This window comes from Oncorhynchus masou, chromosome 1 (genome assembly GCF_036934945.1).
Source record: "Oncorhynchus masou masou isolate Uvic2021 chromosome 1, UVic_Omas_1.1, whole genome shotgun sequence".
NCBI classification, from domain to species: domain Eukaryota; kingdom Metazoa; phylum Chordata; class Actinopteri; order Salmoniformes; family Salmonidae; genus Oncorhynchus; species Oncorhynchus masou.
The window spans coordinates 47,238,605-47,258,969 of record NC_088212.1 but is presented as its reverse complement, the minus strand read 5'-3'; the positions used below and the strand labels follow the sequence as shown (position 1 = coordinate 47,258,969).

At 41.8% G+C, this 20,365-nt stretch overlaps 1 protein-coding gene across 2 annotated transcripts; it reads right to left on the bottom strand.

Annotated features, from left to right (window-relative positions):
• Positions 1–899: 899 nt before the first annotated feature.
• si:dkey-174n20.1 (uncharacterized protein LOC796174 homolog) lies at positions 900–6,494 on the bottom strand. Of its 2 annotated transcripts, none has more exons than XM_064973153.1 (4): positions 6,041–6,494; positions 5,118–5,360; positions 4,505–4,807; positions 900–1,755 (listed from the first exon to the last, which is right to left on the bottom strand). In XM_064973153.1, the coding sequence occupies exons 1-4, from the start codon at positions 6,186–6,188 to the stop codon at positions 1,496–1,498; spliced, it is 954 nt and encodes a 317-aa protein (XP_064829225.1). In that variant the 5' UTR covers positions 6,189–6,494; the 3' UTR covers positions 900–1,495. The 2 variants fall into 2 exon arrangements, with proteins under 2 accessions (XP_064829225.1, XP_064829234.1); XM_064973162.1 differs by lacking the exon at positions 6,041–6,494 and adding an exon at positions 5,822–5,926.
• Positions 6,495–20,365: the final 13,871 nt, after the last annotated feature.

The following is a 20,365-nucleotide window of genomic DNA, read 5'->3' as shown; positions in this document are numbered from 1 at the left end:
CTATAGAGAAGTATGGGTACCATTTATCAGTAAACGCGTCTTGATGTGTAGATGTGGGTCATATCTTTGGGTTTGTAGGACACCTCCCCGCTGTCATAGTTCAGCTGAACACTGATCCTCTGGGGTCTCCTTAGAGACTGCCTGCCCAATACTCACAATACCCAATACTCCAAGACCGCCTGCCCAATACTCACAGCCGTAAAGCCCAGACTCCATACTTTAGGCCTACATATAACTCCATCTTCCTGTTGACTGTCTCTCTGGCTACATACATCACCCCGTCAGGGTGGTCCCCCACCTCCACCTCCCAGCTGTGCTTTCCTGAGCTGAACCCCTCAGAGCCCAGTTCCTCTATGGGTTGTCAGGGAAATGCTGCCTTTTGCCTAAATTTCGCACCCTGGTCAGACCATCAGACAGATATAGCCTATATTCAGCAGTGTTGGGGTACAGAATCAGAGGAGTGTATTGGAACTATCCCTTGCATCTTCTCCCAGACTCCGAACTGCAGGTTACCTAGGTGTTTGGCCACAGCTATCACCGCTCCTAAGACCAGCTGTGGATTCGGCAGTGTGCACTTTAGCTTGTCTGGGTGTGTTCTTAGTCTGTGAGAAATGAGCTGCTTTTTTTGGGAGAGTTTCTGCTCCAGTGCAGTGATGTTTTGAGATCATTTCTGTATCTCTCTGGTGATCATCTTTCCTGCCTCCTTCACCCTCAGTGCAGCCAGTTTGGCCTCATCTTCCTCTTTCAGGAAGCACCTCAAATTCCCACCGATCTGTTTCTCTGAGGATACCAGCTGCATGCTTCTCCTACTGAGTGTTCTGAAATGTGCTCTACTAAACAACACCACGTTCTCGGTACACTCTAATTGAAAAAAAACAAAAGTATCCTTTGACTAATAACAAGATATCAGAAAGGATTTTATTGCCACAGATTTTATTGCAACAGAAGAAAAAGCAGCCATGTTTCACATCACCATTCAAGTGTTTCAGGACAGCAATAAAAAGGCTAACCATAAAAATGTTAAACAATGCTTTCCCCATTCATAAAAAAGAAACACAGACATATTTCACAATAAGGTCCCCTGAAGACAATTCAATGGTTATAAAAAACAATAACAAAAACAATAAGTAATTTCAGGCTAGTTTGACCCAAATAATTTCCCCACACATTTCTCTCTTGCAAAGCTTCATAGTATAATTTGATCGTTAACATGTTGGTCTACTGACCTTCTTAATGCTTTGATCAACACATTAACAGTCAGTAACTTTAATTAATCATAACAGTGAAACATTGCAAGCCAACAGTGTGAGGGAATGTATTTTTGTTATTTGAGTCATTAAAATTTCAACAAACCTGGAAAAAAAATCCAAAACTGAATATCATACCCCTTAACCATTGGTTGTTGTTTTTTTCAACTATAGTAAAACAGAGTGATATTCAGTGAGTATTCCAGGCTAAAAACATCTTACAAGCCTTACTAAGCCTTCATCCTTTCTCAGGCCAGTTTGACCAGCCTCTCGCTGGCCTCCCACAGTTTTTTGGCCACACCGGCGTCTCTGGCGAAAGGTCTCAGCGTGGCGGGCCGGCAGTCGGTGAAGTATCCCCCACTGTGCTTGGCAGCCTCGTCCGACACGGCGCAGTAGACCACGGTCTGAGCGCCCATCTCACACGGCACGAAAAACATGAACATGATCACCTGCACCAGCATACGGAACAGGATGGAGTAGTGACCTGTCCAACTGCTCTGAACATAGCCTGGAAAACAGAGGGACATGTAAGTGTGATGCATAAAATAATTCCCACACACTGATTCTGTGCCCCAAAATGGGGGTTATCCAGTAAATATGATATTATCGCTCATAGTCATTTATAATTTCACAGTAAAACGATTGTCCTACAAAAACTTTCCATGGGTAGGCTTATAAGCTACTTCATGTATTCATCGCAAATGGCGTGCTCTGTTCCGTTCTGCCAGCGCGTCATCTAAATTACATAGGCTACTCCTTTGTAAAGTGGTGGTATATCCTCAAAATGAAGAGTTTGAGAGAGTATACTTACAGAAAGCTGAGACTACCCCCTAAAGCTTGGGCCCCCTCACCAGATAGCATATGAACATGTCATAAGCAATGGGATTTTTTTTATTTTTAGTTACACTAAATTAGCTATAAAACTGCAAATTTTTCTCCCATGGTAAAATGTGTAGAATTGCAGGAACTTTGCTTTAAAACAGAAACATTTTCTCTAAAAAGTTAGCTGACTAGTGGAGAGGGTTGACTAGTGCAGGCAGGTAAAAAAAAAAACGTTTTACCTTTATTTAACGCGGCTAGTCATTTAAGAACAAACTCTTTTTTTAAATGACTGCCTATGAATAGTGGGTTAACTGCCTTGTTCAGTGGCAAAACAACATATTTTTACCTTGTCAGCTCGGGATTCGATCTTGCAACCTTTCGGTTACTAGTCCAACGCTCTAACCACTAGGCTACCTGCCGCCCCAAAAGGCTGAGACTTTACTAATTGAGGGGTGAAGATGAGGAATGAAAGTTCCTAATACGTATTCCGTAACAGTGACTGGCATGCTCAGCCTGTCTCTCCAGTGACTAGAGAGCAGTATCGAGAACGGCATTGTACCCAGACTATATAACCTGCAGAACGATGTTATACCAGGACAGATGATCTACAGTGCATTTGGAAAGTATTCAGACCCCTTGACTTTTTCCATATTTTGCTACGTTACAGCCTTATTCTAGAATGGATGAAATAGTTCTCTCCTCACCAATCTACACACATACCCCATAATGACAAAGCAAAAACTGTTTAAAAAAACAACAACAGAAATATCAAATTTAAATAAGTATTCAGACCCTTTACTCAGTACTTTCAGCGATTACAGCTTTAAGTCTTCTTGGGTATGACACTACAAGCATGGCACACCTGTATTTGGAGAGTTTCACCCATTCTTCTCAGCAGTTTCTCTCAAGCTCTGTCAGGTTGGATGAGGAGTGTTGCTGCACAGCTATTTTCAGGTCTCTCCAGAGATGTTCGATCGGGTTCAAGTCTGGGCCATTCAAGGACATTCAGAGACTTGTCCCGAAGCCACTCCTGCGTTATCTTGGATGTGTGCTTAGGGTCGTTGTCCTGTTAGAAGGTGAACCTTCGGCCCAGTCTGAGGTCCTGAGCACTCTGGAGCAGTTTTTTTATTTTTTTTAAATCAAGGATATCTCTCTACTTGCTTTGTTCATCTTTCCCTCGATCCTGACTAGTCTCCCAGTCCCTGCCGCTGAAAAACATCCCCACAGCATGATGCTGCCACCACCATGCTTCACCATAGGGATGGTGCCAGGTTTCCTCCAGACGTGACGCTTGGCATTCAGGCCAAAGAGTTCAAACCAAGGAATCTTGTTTCTAATGGGATGAGAGTCCTTTAAGTGCCTTTTGGCAAACTCCAAGCGAGATGTCGTGCCTTTTACTGAGAAGTGTCTTCCGTCTGGCCCCTCTACCATAACGGCCTGGTTTTTTAAGTGCTGCAGAGATGTCCTTCTGGAATGCTCTCTAATTTCCACAGAGGAACTCTGAAGCTCTGTCAGATTAACCATCGGGTTCTTGGTCACCTCCCTGACCAAGGCCCTTCTCCCCGATTGCTCAGTTTGGCCGGGCGGCCAGCTCTAGGAAGAGTATTGGTGGTTTCCAACTTCTTCCATTTAAGAACGATGGAGACCACTGTGTTCTTGGGGGCCTTCAATGCTGCAGAAAGTTTTTGGTATCCTTCCCCAGATCTGTGCCAAAATCCTGTCTTGGAGTAGTACAGACAATTCCTTTGACCTCATGGCTTGGTTTTTGCTCTGACATACACTGTCAACTGTGGGACCGTATATAGACAGGTGTGTCCCTTTCCAAAACATGTCCAATCAATTGAACTTACCACAGGTGGACTCCAATCAAGTTGTAGAAACATCTAAGGAAACACAATGCACCTAAGCCCAATTTCGAGTCTCATAGCAAAGAGTCTGAATACTTATGTAAATAAGTTATTTCTGTTATTTATTTTTAATACATTTGCAAACATTTACAAAAAACTGTTTTTGCTGTCATTATGGGGTATTGTGTGTAGATTGATGAGGAACATTTTGTATTTAATCAATTTTAGGTAAGGCTGTAACGTAACAAAATGTGGAAAAAGTCAAGGGGTCTGAATACTTTTTGAATGCACTGTCTGTACAGAGGAAAAGTGAATGTGCATAACAAAACTGTATTGAAAGTATGTTTCGTAGAAATACTATGTTTTTGCAGTGGCAGCAATGATTTTGCCATGGCGCAGGACCACAGCTAAATTAATACATCGGAAACACTGATACAGACACTAGTGCATCAAGCCTCACCAGTGTGCACAGCGTAGGTGGTCACCCCTTTCCTCTCTGTCTTCTTGGCCATTAGATTATTTTATATAGTCATAATCTATCATTGTGACAAATTTTATCTATGTTTACAGTAGTGCTTCAAGCCTCACCAGGGTGCACAGCGTATGTCGTCACTCCTTTGCCCTCCATCATTCTACCCAGCTCCTGGCTGAAGTAGATGTTGGCCAGCTTGCTACGGCAGTAGGTGAAGAAGGGCAGCAGGTTATAGTTGAGGTCCTGGAAGTCTAACTTCTGGTACTTGTAGTTGGAGCAGGTGAGCGTGACCACGCGGCTGGGGGCCGAATCCTTCAGGCGGCCCAACAGTAGGTTGGTCAACAGGAAGTGGCCGAGGTGGTTCACACCGAAACACATGCTGAAGTTGTCCTCCGTCCAGTCCAGCACGCTGGGCATGGCTGTGAGTGGAGGGGCAAGATTGCTAAATGTTTGAGTTTACTACCTCTGCTCTGAATGCCAAAGAGTCTAAGGCAGGTGTGTCAAACTCATTCCATGGAGGGCCTAGTGTCTGCAGTTGTTTGGTTTTTCCTTCAATTAAAACCTAGACAACCAGGTGAGGGGAGTTCCTTACTAATTAGTGAACTAATTCATCAATTAAGTACAAGGGAGGAGCGAAAACCCGCAGCCACTCGGCCCTTTGTGGAATGAGTTTGACACCTGTGGTCTAAGGGCTTCTTTATGAGGGTGCCACAGACTCCTCTCTCTCACCTGCGTTGTTTATGAGGATGTCCAACCTCTTCTCTCTCTGAAGGAAGGTCTTACAGAAGTCTTGTATGGAGCGCATGTTGGCCAAATCCAACTCCATGTGATGGACGTTAACGTTGTGACCCCTGATCTTGATCTCCCTCACCGCCTTCTCAGCCTTGTCCACGTCACGGCAAGCTATGATGACACGGGCACCTCGCATCGCCAAGGCAACCGCCGTCTCTTTGCCGATGCCAGCATTGCCACCTAAAAGAGACAGGTAGGGAGGGAGACAAAGGATGATTATTATTACAAAGCCATAATGTCCAATGATGTAGCTCTAATGTACAGCAAATGATGTGAAATGGACTACAAACAGTCTAAAAAAACTAAAGTGATAATATATTAATGTGAAATAAGAGGATATCATCAATTAAACATCTGAATAGGGGAGGGGGGGTAAGGTTGCTAACAGCACTCAGTGACTTTAAATAAATACATTAATCCTCCCTCTGAGAGGGTTTACACTAGATAGCACACAAGCTCGTGGTAATGGCTGCAGCAGAATATTTGGAACGGTAGCAAGTATAGGAAACACATGGATGACATTCCATTAGCTCCGTTCCAGCCATTATTATAAACTGTCCTCCAATGTGGTCACATTAACCGAACTGTACCAAATCTATTAATTGTAAAATGTTTTACTTCTAATAGCCATCATCATTTACCTGATGAGAAGACATGATTTCAATTGTTTTGCTAATGGGGGTCGCCGGTTCGACTGGGTGGCGGTCCCTGGGCAAGAAAAGCTTGAAAACCTCTGAGCTAACAGACGTACTACAATGATTGTCGCTACGCTGTGCGATTGGCGCTACGTCTACATAGCTAAAACGAGTCCATTTCGGCGCAGGCGCGGCTACTAGCTAGCTAGTTATCTATATGCTTACCAGTAATGACAACTGTTTTCCCATCCAGTCTTTTCAAGTCCGTGCAATACCTCTTCATTTTCATCCATCTCAAAATCAAATAGCAAACTAATGAAGTAATAATCGTGAACAAAATATACATTTTTGTAAGCGAGCTGGTTAGCCACATAAAATAATCATGGACGCTTTCCTTGAAATGACGTCAATGAATGAACTGAGAACGAACTAGCGGCTAGTAAACTGTAGTTAGCATTCTGGTCGACATCAGACACGATACATCCATGGCGTACATAGACACGATTCGTCTTAGTGACAGATTATAACGAATTCCCATTTCCCTATCAAACAAAAAAATAAAAACTGCTCCAATAACGTATTTCAAAATATATTGATAACCAGTTGCTAGCCTGCTAGCTCACAGACAACGTGTAAATGCGCATGTGTGGAAACATTCCGCAGTTCAGTTACGCCACAATTTGTTCTCTATGGCATCTTGGACGGCGCTACCTACGAGAGAGCGCTGAATTCCTGTGGGTCGCAGACAAAGATCTATGGGGCGTGATCGGCATTTTTCATTGCGGCGCGCTGTCAAACAGACGATTTTGGGATTCAATATTGTCCCACAGATTATTTGGAAACGGTCGTCTTTCTCCTTTGTATGCGTTAGCCTACATATTCTATTAAAAACACATTTTTCGCATTGTTTACACTAGTTTGGTGTGCGAGTTTAAGCGCGTCTATGTGTGGTCGCATTGAAAAATAGTAGACTGTCTACATGTTTGGAGAATCACGTGGCAGTTCAATTAAACATGAAATTAATTTAAACATGGTTAGACTGTAGTTTACTACAGTGTCTGTAAATGCATATTTGATAATGGAATGAAGTGAAGGGCGCTCAACCAACGTGAGTCGAGGTGCAATAAAAAAACTTTTTTATAATTTTTGAAAAGGCATAACTCGCCTATACGCCTTTTCATTTTCAATACCCTAAATATTGATTACCCATTTATTTGTCTCTGCCTGTAAATCGATCTCCTAAAATGTACTCTATATCCTATATGCAAAACGCAGCAAATGTCACGGTCATCATTCTTGCTGCTTCAAATTCAGTAGCCTTATCTGCGATATCAGATGCGCGTCTGCATTTTTTTTTTATTTATTTCACCTTTATTTAACCAGGTAGGCAAGTTGAGAACAAGTTCTCATTTACAATTGCGACCTGGCCAAGATAAAGCAAAGCAGTTCGACACATACAACGACACAGAGTTACACATGGAGTAAAACAAAGTCAATAATACAGTATAAACAAGTCTATATACGATGTGAGCAAATGAGGTGAGATAAGGGAGGTAAAGGCAAAAAGGCCATGGTGGCAAAGTAAATACAATATAGCAAGTAAAACACTGGAATGGTAGATCTGCAATGGAAGAATGTGCAAAGTAGAAATAAAAATAATGGGGTGCAAAGGAACAAAATAAATAAATACATTAAATACAGTAGGGAAAGAGGTAGTTGTTTGGGCTGAATTATAGGTGGGCTATGTTCAGGTGCAGTAATCTGTGAGCTGCTCTGACAGTTGGTGCTTAAAGCTAGTGAGGGAGATAAGTGTTTCCAGTTTCAGAGATTTTTGTAGTTCGTTCCAGTCATTGGCAGCAGAGAACTGGAAGGAGAGGCGGCCAAAGAAAGAATTGGTTTTGGGGGTGACTAGAGAGATATACCTGCTGGAGTGTGTGCTACAGGTGGGAGATTCTATGGTGACCAGCGAGCTGAGATAAGGGGGGACTTTACCTAGCAGGGTCTTGTAGATGACATGGAGCCAGTGGGTTTGGCGACGAGCATGAAGCGAGGGCCAGCCAACAGAAGCGTACAGGTCGCAATGGTGGGTAGTATATGGGGCTTTGGTGACAAAACGGATTGCACTGTGATAGACTGCATCCAATTTGTTGAGTAGGGTATTGGAGGCTATTTTGTAAATGACATCGTCAAAGTCGAGGATTAGTAGGATGGTCAGTTTTACAAGGGTATGTTTGGCAGCATGAGTGAAGGATGCTTTGTTGCGAAATAGGAAGCCAATTCTAGATTTAACTTTGGATTGGAGATGTTTGATATGGGTCTGGAAGGAGAGTTTACAGTCTAACCAGACTGCATGAGCCGAGAAGCACCGGGAAGTTATCATTCCAAGGAAATGTACTTCCTAAATATGATTAAAGTATAGTTTAGGCTACTACATTGCCTAGAAATAAACATTGCTCACCTACATTTGGGGTGGCAGGCAGTCTAGTGGTTAGAGCATTGGACTTGTAACCGAAAGGTTGCGAAATCGAATCCCGGAGCTGCCAAAGTAAAAATCTGTCGTTCTGCCCCCGAACAAGGCTGTTCCTAGGCCGTTTTAGGCTGTCATTGAAAATAAGAATTTGTTCTTAATTGACTTGCCTAGTTAATTAAATGTAAAATATATTGATCTCTTCCCACTCCTAAAAGGTAGGCTCCAAACATAGCTCTAAGAGAAAGTGCAAGTTTCTTCAAACTACATCTAGCATACTATAGCCCACTAATACCGTTAGTCGTATATAACGGGCCACATGAGAATCTATGGTAATTTAACACATTTCTTAAATTACTGTTGCGCAATTGAAATTGCCTATAGGTCGCAAATTGCTGGGACAACAGTTGATTGCAACACAATCTCAAACTCAATTTGTGCAAATATGTCCAAAAGGTATTTCAGCAGATTTTGTGTGGCTTAATTCATAGGAAAATACATTTTTGTGTGACTTCATTCATAGGAAAATAAAAGGGGGGGCGGGGGGGGGACTTCAGAATTTAAAAAAGTTATTTTAGCTATGCATGATGGGCAATGGTTTTCTCCACTGCCGTTTTTTGTGTGTCCCACATTTATTTATAGGAAAAAACAAATGTGTTAACAACCCAATATTGTTAATCAACCATGTTGTCACTGAAATAATTATAATATAACCAGTAGCCTTACGTTGTTTTTTATTTATTAATGCCAATACTGTCTTCTATGCTTGTTTTCGCCTAATACTTGATGATTTTCACATAAATGAATCAACACAAAAACAAACTAAATCTGCTGAAAAACTTTTGTACATATTTGCACAAATTGAGTGTGAGATTGTGGTAATGTTCTCTACTTTGGCTCCATGTTCTGTCACTCATAGGGACACTACGTCACAGAAAAGTCTAAAGGTAGAGCTTGAAAATTGAAGCCCCTTGGGTGCTGCCATAGAGTTACATTATAAGTTTCTATCCAAGAAGGCTCAAGGTCATTAGCCATAGATAAAATTACGTCAAATTAAGTTGTAGCTACAGTAACTTTGATTGGACTCATGTCAACATCATACTTTCAAAATCTAAGCTAGTGTAGCAGTGTAATGTTGTTCCCCTAGATCAGGGGTGTCAAAGTCAAATGGACGGAGGGCCAAATAAAAAATTTAGCTACAAGCCGAGGGCCGGACTGTTCGAATGTTCATTGAAAAATTTTTAAATGACGCATATAGTCTAGTGAACCTAATTGAACCTACTGAAAACCTAATAAATATATTCCAATATGATCAGATAAATAAAGCAATATTTTCTTATGGCTCTGTCAGTAATCTTTAATTTTCAACAGACACAAAAGACAAATTTCCTTTATATAAAAATCCCCATAACATGAACATTAAATGAAAGAAACCGGTATTCAAGGCACCATCAGTAGCCTATATTTTCTATTTTAGCAAAAGTGGGCTAAATTTACTTCAAAGAAAAAAACAATAATAGCAATTTTCTATCATCCACTCAACTGAAATATTTTTAAAATATAATTGGATTGAAATACAATAAAATAAAGTGCAAAAATCTATTAATCAAAAACAACACTTTGTTTAAGGAGAAGTAACATGCAGTGAAAACAAATATTAAACTTTAACTTTTAAACTTGAACTGAGTAAAAACTCTAAATATGTGATTGCACAGTAATGTTCACTTGTTTGAGGTTGAGGGTGATACTTGGTGGTGTCCCATCTTTTCCACAAGTTCATCAATGTTCGGGGTAAGGCTCTGAGCTGAGGAAATCCTCAGAATTGAGTGGAGGTGTTCAGCAGTAAGTCGACTTCTGTGTGATGTTTTGTTCAGGTTCATCAAAGAAAAAAGTTGTTCACACAGGTATGTGCTGCCAAACATAGACAACGTTTGAGCAGCCTGGATGCGCAGCTGGGGCATTGTGTCGGGGAGGAAACGGGCGAACTCCGCAGCACCCACTGCCGCATATTTTGCCCTCAGTGCATCATTGCATTGGAGGTCAATCAACTCCATTTGGAGGTTTGGTGGTGAGCTTTCCACGTCAACAGCAAATGGGTTACCGAGCAGTTCCAACCTGCTTTTTTGTGCTTCAAAGTCAGCAAATCGGCGTCGAAAGTCAGCGGCAAGCATACCTATTTTATCAGCCAACTGTGCGCTCGGGAACGCACTGGTAGAGAGCTTCTCTTTCATGGTCTGGCAGCTGGGAAAGTGGCTCAAATTTTCTTTCCGCATCTGCGTCTCCCACAGAGTCAGTTTGGTTTTAAATGCCTTCACTGTACTGTACATATCAGAGATGACATGATCCCGACCCTGCAGCTGCAAGTTCATTGCATTCAGATGACTCGTAATGTCACACAGAAAAGCCATTTCACACAGAAACATTTCGTCTCGGAGTTGTGTTGTGTCTTTCCCTTTGCTGTCCAAGAACAGACAAATCTCCTCACGAAGCTCGAAACATCTTTGAAGCACCTTTCCCTGGCTTAGCCATCGCACCTCTGTGTGATAAGGCAAATCACCATGCTCCGTTTCTAACTCCGTCAGAAATGCCTTGAACTGGCGGTGATTCAAACCTTTGGCTCTGATAAAGTTAACTGTGCGCGTGATGATGCTCATTACATGCTCCATTTTCAAGGCTTTACCGCACAACGCTTCCTGGTGTATGATACAATGATAAGCTGTCAGCTCACCTGTCGCGTTTTCCTCTTGCATCTTTTCCCGTATCTTCGCCACCAGTCCGCTCCTGTGTCCACACATCGCAGGTGCTCCGTCGGTTGTCAAACCCACGAGTTTTTCCCAAGGCAGCTCCATCTCATTTACACATCTTGACACCTCTTCATACAAATCATGCCCCGTAGTTGTGCCATGCATAGGACGTAAAGCCAAAAACTCCTCTGTCACGCTTAGGCTGGAGTCCACTCCGCGGATGAAAATTGACAACTGGGCAATGTCAGAAATGTCGGTGCTCTCATCCACAGCCAAGGAATATGCAATGAAATCTTTTCCCTTTTTCACAAGCTGCTCTTTTAGATTGATGGACAACTGGTCTACTCTCTCGGCAATGGTGTTTCTGCTCAGACTCACATTTAAAAAGAGTTGCCTTTTTTCTGGGCAAACTTCGTCACAAACTTTAATCATGCAGTTTTTGATGAAATCCCCTCCGTAAATGGCCGGGCTGATTTAGCGATCTCTTCTGCCAAAATAAAACTGGCCTTGACAGCAGCCTGGCCTTGTGATTTGGCTTTTTTGAACAGAGCCTGTCGAGATTTGAGGCCTCGTTTTAATTCCTCTGCCTTTTGTAGCCTTTGTTCCATGTCCATATTCTTGTTTTTGTCCGCGTGTTTCGTTTCATAATGTCGTCTCAGATTATACTCTTTCAGTACCGCCACACTTTCTCCACACAGAAGACACACAGGTTTTCCAGCTACCTCCGTGAACATATACTCCGACTCCCACCTTGTTTGAAACCCCGGTTCTCAGTGTCCACCTTCCGTTTTGCCATTTTTGATGGGTATCTGAAAGTTAATTTTACTGTGATGCTGACGACTGCTGTGCCAATAAATATTGAAATGAAGCAGCCTACTGCTCGGTGCGTCACCGTTGCATTGTGGGAAATGTAGTATTGGTGCGTGTAAAAGATCTGCGGGCTGCCGGCTTGCTGCGGTCTGCGGGCCGGTTCTAATAATAAATCAAGATCATCCCAGGGGCCGTAAAAAACCTTCTCGCGGGCCGGATGTGGCCCGCGGGCCTTGACTCTGACATATGTGCCCTAGATGATGCACCAAGTTGCATTCAAGGACCAATTCAAATAGGCCAGGTCAAGAGGGGATGTTAATAATTTGATAATAATAATAATTCAGTGTATTTTTTTAAAATTTAATTACAGCTGCATAGCTAATGTTTTTCTTTGGTGTACAAACACTTTTTACATTTACATTTACATTTAAGTCATTTAGCAGACGCTCTTATCCAGAGCGACTTACAAATTGGTGAATTCACCTTCTGACATTTCACGTCAATATTGTACATACATGTGATTGTAATATGAAGAGAAATTATAGGTAATACTAATAGATCACTGACGTCATCATGATTCAACCTTGTTTTTTCCCCCCAGTTGTCTTGAAAGCATTTTAAATCCAGAGACTTTGATGACAAAGTTTGATGACAAAACATGCTCACAAAGGACTGCCCCGCCACCTTGCTGTTCAAGTGAAAACAGCGCAACAAGGCGAGTCCAAAAAATGTCTTGTATGCTGCTGCATAAATTATGTAATATGCCAGGGAGATATGTATACTGTCTGTAGCTAAGAAAGTAATACCCTGTGTATGTTGTGTAGTAAGCTGTTAGTAGCCCATGTGCCTCACCATAATAATTTGGTCCTTTTCCCCATTTATTTATCCTAAGGTTCTGACTTGATGTACAAGGAGAATATTGTAAGAATGGCCCAAGTTCGGTATTCTGTCGCTGTACATTTCAAAAGTGCTGAACCAATAGTTAAATTGACTACGCCCGTCCTAGCTCGCTCATTAATGTCTTAAATCAAAATTACGGATTGCCTCTTATCCGCTCGTGGTCCTCTTATGCCATTGTTTGTACATCTCAATTGTCAGTAGAAACCACATTTATTTAAGCAAGTCAGCCATATCAGCTATGAGTAAATGAGGCTGAATGAACTTTTCGCTGCCAGATAAGGCTCCGCTGATAGCCAGGTGTAGCAGTGGTAAGGATTCATTCCATGGTGCTGAAAAGATACCTCTGCTGTTGTGAAAGCTTTATGTAGGCCCTAACAGTTTGTATCACAACTCAGGATAAGACCCAGATGCAGACACAGGAGGCAGAGAGCTAGAAACTCAAAAATGTATTTTTCCCCAGGCAAAGGGCAGGTCGAGGGCAAGGCAGTGGTTGCTAAACCAGGTCAGAGTCAGGCAGGTACAGGACGGCAGGCTGGCTCAGGGTCAGGACAGGCAGACATTTCAGAACCGGGAAGACTAGAAACAAAACTTGAAAACAGGAAACAAAACGGAAAACACGCTGGTACGTTCTGAACAAGACAAACTGGCAACAGACAAACAGAAAATGCAGGTATAAATACATAGGGGATCATGGGGAAAAGGAGAGACACCTGTTGTGGGGTGGAGACAAGCACAAGACACGTGCAGATTTTATTTTACGATTCAGTGTTTAATAGTCACAGGTTTTGTGTTCAGGGTTGCAGGTGTGATTGCAGGGTACAGTGAACATCTCAGGCTCAGAGTTCCAACATGCAGGACGAAGTGAATGGGGGGGTGCAAGTAGCTGACTAGTGGTGGCTATTCACCAGCCTGATGGCCAATCTTCCAGTTTTTACCATGATGCTCCTGTATTACTTGTGTCTGAGTAATTGAAGCAGGGAGAACAGGGCATGGCTTGGGTGGCTGAAGTCCCTGATGATTTTCATGGCCTTCGTGCGACTCCTCTTTTATATTTCTGTTGGTCAACTATTAAGCCATTACTCCAGTACATAGGCAAGAGGCAGGGTGTTCCACTACAGTAGATGGTGGTAATGCACCATAAGTTTGGATGCCAGCTGCCCGAAAAACCCCACAGAAGGAGAGGCTGGGGCAACAACAGTAACTAGTTATAGCAAGTACATACCGGTAGAGTGCCCCCCCCCCCCCCCTCCCCCATTGCCTGTCGGGCACTGTTTTCCCACTGTTCTGTTAATGATGGCAAGTGTAGGTGTTGGCAAAAGGGAGCGAAGGACACTGTGCTAGTTTAGTCAGCTAGTCCCAAGGAGGACTCCGGTACACAGGAGGTGGGGGTGACACCGTGTGCTAGTACTGCTAGCTATCCCAATAGGAGATTCCATTCGTGAGTAATTTATTTTATAGCGGTTGTGATAAATTGATCGGTTTCTGTTTTCTTCCCCCAAATTTGTCTCTAGCTTTTGAATGGTTGGGTATCAGCTATTACGACCCCATGCTTGAAAGCTATGATTCTCAGGAACACGAACATATCTTCTATTTCCACTGAGGCTCACAAAACCATGCAGGACACGTTAGAGCCTGTGAAAAACAACACAATTGAAAACGATGGCAATGCATATATTTTTTTATACACATAATTATTACCTGATGATCTTCCCTGATCTTTTCCTGAACTTTTCAATACCTTTCTGATGCATTTTACTCACTTTGTGATGCAAATATTAAAAAATCCACCCATATCCAAGACATTTGACATATTTTCTTATTAGCCTTATGAACATATAAACTTGGTTGCATTCAGTATCTGTGCTAGAATGGTTAGAAAGTTCATAAAATAAAGAAACAAATACTATACATCGGTATTGGTCGATATTGCAAAGAAAATATCAGATACACCTATTGACCCAGAATTTACACAAATTCTTAACTTGAAAGTGAAAAACAGAAAATATGCAGAAATTAAATGGTTAAATATTTTTTAAACAACTCCCCTTTTCTGGGCCGCAAATTGCTTTTGACAAACAAATCCCTTTGTTGAATTTCAGAAATCCTGATGTGGCCCTCGAGCCAAAATGAATACACATTACTGTTCCATGTGTCATGACTGGCCTGTGAGGATCAGCTCTACAGAGATATATCTCTCCCTCCCGCAGAGGTGAGAGGTATAGAGGTGGGGGGTTTTATGACCTCACGCCCATTGTAAAATATAAGGCAGCAGACCAACTCCTTTCTGGTCTTTAATGTGAGAGATCAGAATGTGTGCTGCATGAAGAGTTTACAGCCCAAAACTAAAACATCAAATAAATAGACTTTTGGACAATATTTTTCTTCAGCCAAATGAGTGGGAATAATACACTTCACACTTTACACTTCAACACTTAAATACATGCATTACAATTGTTACCCATAAGAGCTGCAGTTCAGGGCAAGGTGTTAGGGCTAAACTAAGCATAGTTTACAAATGTATCCAAGTGTTGCTTTTCTCTCGCTCTCACTCTATCTCTTTAAATCTCCATCTTGTGTAACATGTGTCATATTGTGTTGGTCCGCTAGGAACCTATTGTCATTTTATTAAGTTGTAATCAATAACCTAGACTGTGTGTGTATCTGATGTTATAAATAATCAACCCAATTTGTATGGTACGGAACGAATAGTGAGACCTGGGTTTGTGCAGATTTAACCTCTTGAAGCTAGGGGGCACTATTTTTATGTTTGGAAAAATAACGTTCCCAAAGTAAACGGCCTATTTCTCAAGACCAGATGCTAGAATATGCATATAATTGACAGATTAGGATAGAAAACACTCTAAAGTTTCCAAAACTGTCAAAATATTGTCTGTGAGTATAACAGAACTGATATTGCTGGCGAAACCCTGAGAAAAATCAAAACCAGGAAGTGGCTTCTATTTTGAAAACTCCATGTTCCATAGCCTCCCTTTGCTCCATTTAAAGGGATATCAACCAGATTCCTTTTCCTATCGCTTCCTCAAGGTGTCAACAGTCTTAAGACGTAGTGTCAGGCCTTTATTTTGAAAAATGAGCCAGAAAGATAACGTCGCGTCAGGTTGTCACATGAGTTTTGCTCGCGCAACAGAGTTCGGACCGCCATTGCCTTTCCCTCTTCTACTGATAAAGACATTTGCGGTTGATATATTATCGATTTATATATTTTTAAAACAACCTGAGGATTGATTATAAAAAAAAATTTGACATGTTTCTGTGAACATTACGGATATTATTTGGAATTTTCGTCTGCATTGTCGTGACCGCTCTTTCCTGTGGATTTCTGAACATAACGCGCCAAACAAACTGCGGTATTTTGGATATAAAAATAAAAAATAAAAAATCTTTATGGAATAAAAGGAACATTGAATGTGTAACTGGGAGTCTCATGAGTGAAAACAGCCGAAGATCATTAAAGGTAAACGATTAATTTGATTGCTTTTCTGCTTTTCGTGACTGAGCTACTTGATGCTAAGTGTACTTAATGTTTTGTCGAGCGATCGATAAACTTACACAAACGCTTGGATTGCTTTCACTGTAAAACATATTTTCAAAATCTGAGACGACAGGTGGATTAACAAAAGGCTAAGCTGTGTTTTGCAATATTGCACTTGTGATTTCATGAATATAAATATTTTTAGTATTGTTATGTGAATGTGGCGCTATGCTATTCAGCAGTTGTTGATGACAATTATCCTGCTAAAGGGAAGGGTAGCGACAAGAAGTGAAAAGATTTAAAGGATTATGCAACGTTCAGAATGAGACTGATATGAGGAAATGATTGACTGCTATAATATTGAGATTCTGATTTATTCTTGAGTTAATTTGGGAAACGGTAACTCATTAAACAAACTCTTCCCGTGGTGCCCCAGGTAACTAATGAGTTGATTGTTACATGATTAACTATGAACAGCTCCTCATTTAGTAGCCATGATTGTGTTAAATAGACATGGGCTGTGGCCTCAGACTGTCCTCTGCCTGGGGCCTCCAAATCACTAAGTCCACCCCTGCCAGTGATGCCAGGGCAGTGTTGAGTGGTCCCATTGTTTGCATTTATAAATCAATGAATGTTAAATGTTTTACTTTAGTGAACTATCCCTTTAAAAATTCTAACAATACATATCTGATGTTGGAGAAGCTTCCATTGAAGATTACCCACCCCGAGTTCAATTTGATAAGTAACTCTCCAACCATGTCATTTAAAACCATAAGTAAATTTTTTCAAAAACAAATGATGATCAATAACATGAAAGTCTGCACTGAAATTTAACAATATAGCTTTTATCATCTTATTATCAATTTCTTTTAGCCAATCACCAGTCATCAGTGCAGTACACATTGAGGTTAACTTGCTCTTTAAAAAATAGCATTTTATTTGTTCAAACACAAACATGAATTGGGTTTTCTGCCCATATTAATTTATAATTTAAGGTGCTCCAAAGTTCTCCCATAGCTTTTATGCCATATTTTTTCCAGCCGACGCTTGGCATTGCGCATGGTGATCTTAGGCTTTTGTGCGGCTGCTCGGCCATGGAAACCCATTTCAAGAAGCTTCCGACGAAGCTCTCGGTAGTAAGTGTTGCAACCGAGGACAGACGATTGTTACACGCTGCGCACTTCAGCACTCTGTGGTCCCGTTCTGTGAGCTTGTGTAGCCTACCAGTATGCGACTGAGCTGTTGTTGCACCTAGATGTTTCCACTTCACAATAACAGCACTAACAGTTGACCGTGGCAGCTCTAGCAGGGCAGAAATTTGACAAACGTACTTGTTGGAAAGGTGGCATCCTATGACTGTGTCACGTTGTATGTCACTGAGCTCTTCAGTAAGGCCATTCTACTGCCAATGTTTGTCTTTGGAGTTTGCATAGCTATGTGCTCGATGTTATTCACTTGTCAGCAATGGGTGTGGCTGAAAAGGCCGAATCCACTCATTTGAAGGGGTGTCCACATACCTTTGTATATATAGTGTCATTTGTTGTTTTTGTTAAGTTTAGTCAACATTTCTCAATTGACAGTATGTCAACCAATAAGCTGAGCAGCCTGAGTTGTTTTCAACATTTCTTTGCATAATTTATTTTTTTATTTTTTAGTTCATCATCGATGCAGGGGGCTCGAACAGTTTTCACAGTTAGTTTCTTAACAAGTGCATGTTTGTTAACAATTGGGAAGAGTAATTTTACAAATACTTCAAGTGTTGTATCTAGATTCTCCTTATATACATCTGACCAACATAAATGTTTTACATCTTCAACAAAAGAGTCCTGAGAAACCTTTTTTTATGATATCTTATAAATAACTTTAGGCCCTGCCTTTGGTACGTTGGCTTTCCTTGTTATTGCAACAATGTTATGGTCTCTACAGCCAATGTGAACTGATATTGCTTTGGAGCAAAGCTCTGCAGCATTAGTGAAGATACGATCATTAAAAGTACGTGAATTTCACAGATCCAACACTATTGGTACACACTGGTTGAGTGATAACCTGGGTCATGTTACAGGCATTAAGCACAGTAAGAAGCTTCCTATTGACAGGACAACTAGATGATAACCAGTCAGTGTGCGGATCACCAAGAAAATGTATTTCTCTGTTCGCATCAGATATATATCTAATATAAGACACATATTATCCAGATACTGACCGTTTGCAATTGGTGGCACCTTAAAATAATAGATACAAATCTACTTTTCAAGAGAGACCTATCTCAGTGAGACTTCAATAAAGGTTAAATAAAATAAGAAGAATAGAATACTGTATAGGTTGTTACGGGGCCATGCATATATCATTTAGTTGTGTTAATAAGGGAAGCCGTTTTTAGTCAGGTCTCTCTGTGCATCTCTTCTCAGTTATGTGCCACAGGTGTCATATTGAATAATGTGCTGCTTTATCTCTTCAATACAAAACAAGTGCCAGTGCAAAACTGCTATTTCTCCCTGTAACAATTATTCTTCTATTTACTCTCCGCCCTCCTAGGTGCAGTCCTGGGGGACCCCCATTTTATAACGTTTGACGGTGTGAAGTACACTTTCAATGGGAAAGGAGAATACTGCCGGGTTGACTCCCCAGGCAGAAGGCTGAGAATTCAGGGCCGAACAGAGCAGGTGAAATTAGAGAATGGTGAGTTTTCCCTCTGCTGTGAGAGGGCTGGTAGTGTCTATGCACCCTCTCATCCCTAGGGTGGCTAGTCTGGCTACCTCTGTCTCAGCCTCTCTGCCTCTGTTTCTCTTTGTCTATGTCTCTGTTTCAGCCTTTCTATATTTATCGCAGTCTTTAAGGTGCTCAGGGATTCAGGCTCATCTCGAAAGATAAATAATTCTGTAATTAATCACTGCCTGGTACGGAAAATGCTCGGCCTCCGGCCGCAAGGCACTTCAGTGGGGTAGTGCGTACGGCTCAGTACATCACTGGGGCAAAGCTGCCTGCCATCCAGGACCTCTACACCAGGCGGCGTCAGAGGAAGGCCCTGAAAATTGTCAAAGACCCCAGCCACCCCAGTCATAGACTGTTCTCTCTACTACTGCATGGCAAGCGGTACCGGAGTGCAAAGTCTAGGACAAAAAAAGGCTTCTCAACATTTTTTACCCCCAAGCCATAAGACTCCTGGACAGGTAACCAAATGGTTATGCGGATTATTTGCGTTGTGTGCTTCCCCCACAGCCCCTTTTTTATGCTACTGCTACTCTCTGTTTATCTTATATGCATAGTCACTTTAACTATACATTCATGTACATACTATCTCAATTGGCCAGTGCTCCCGCACATTGGCTAACCAGGCTATCTGCATTGTGTCCCACCACCCGCCAACCCCTCTTTTTACGCTACTGCTACTCTGTTCATCATATATGCATTGTCACTTTAACCATACCCACATGTACATACTACCTCAATAAGCCTGACTAACCAGTGTCTGTATTTAGCCTTGCTACACACACACATACTTTTTTTTTCTCCGCACTATTGGTTAGAGCCTGTAAGTAAGTATTTCACTCTAAGGTCTACTACACCAGTTGTAATCGGTGCACGTGACAAATAAACTTTGATTTGATTTAATAGTTTGGTGGTTTGATTGTGTTCTAAAGATAATGAATGCATTCAGACCTACTGTCAGGACCCGGTTACGAACCCGGGTCTCCGGAGTGAGAAACAGTCACTTAACCAACTGAGCCACGAATAGTCGGCAGAACCCAGAAGATGAGGCAGACACAGCAGTACTTGAGACGGTGTATTTAATAAAGTAAAAAGGGAAGTCCTTCAGGAAAACATAACTCCACAACCTCAAAAGGAATTCCACGAGAACAAAGGTAATCCTCCAAGACAAAAAGGTAAATCCACAAGGTGGTAGGTATAGCATAAAAAGCCTCAAAAGATACTCAAAAATAAATAAACAAGAACAAAAACACCGCAGAACATGACCGTCATGTTCTCTTCAGGGGTGGAGGTAGAGGTGCGGGGGCGAGAGGGGCCATCATGGGCCTTACCGTGCTGCTCCCCCAGACTACACCAACCTCACCAACCTCAGATTAAGTCTGACCCTTCAGATGACCTGCTGACCAGTCTGGGAGAGGTCGTCTCCC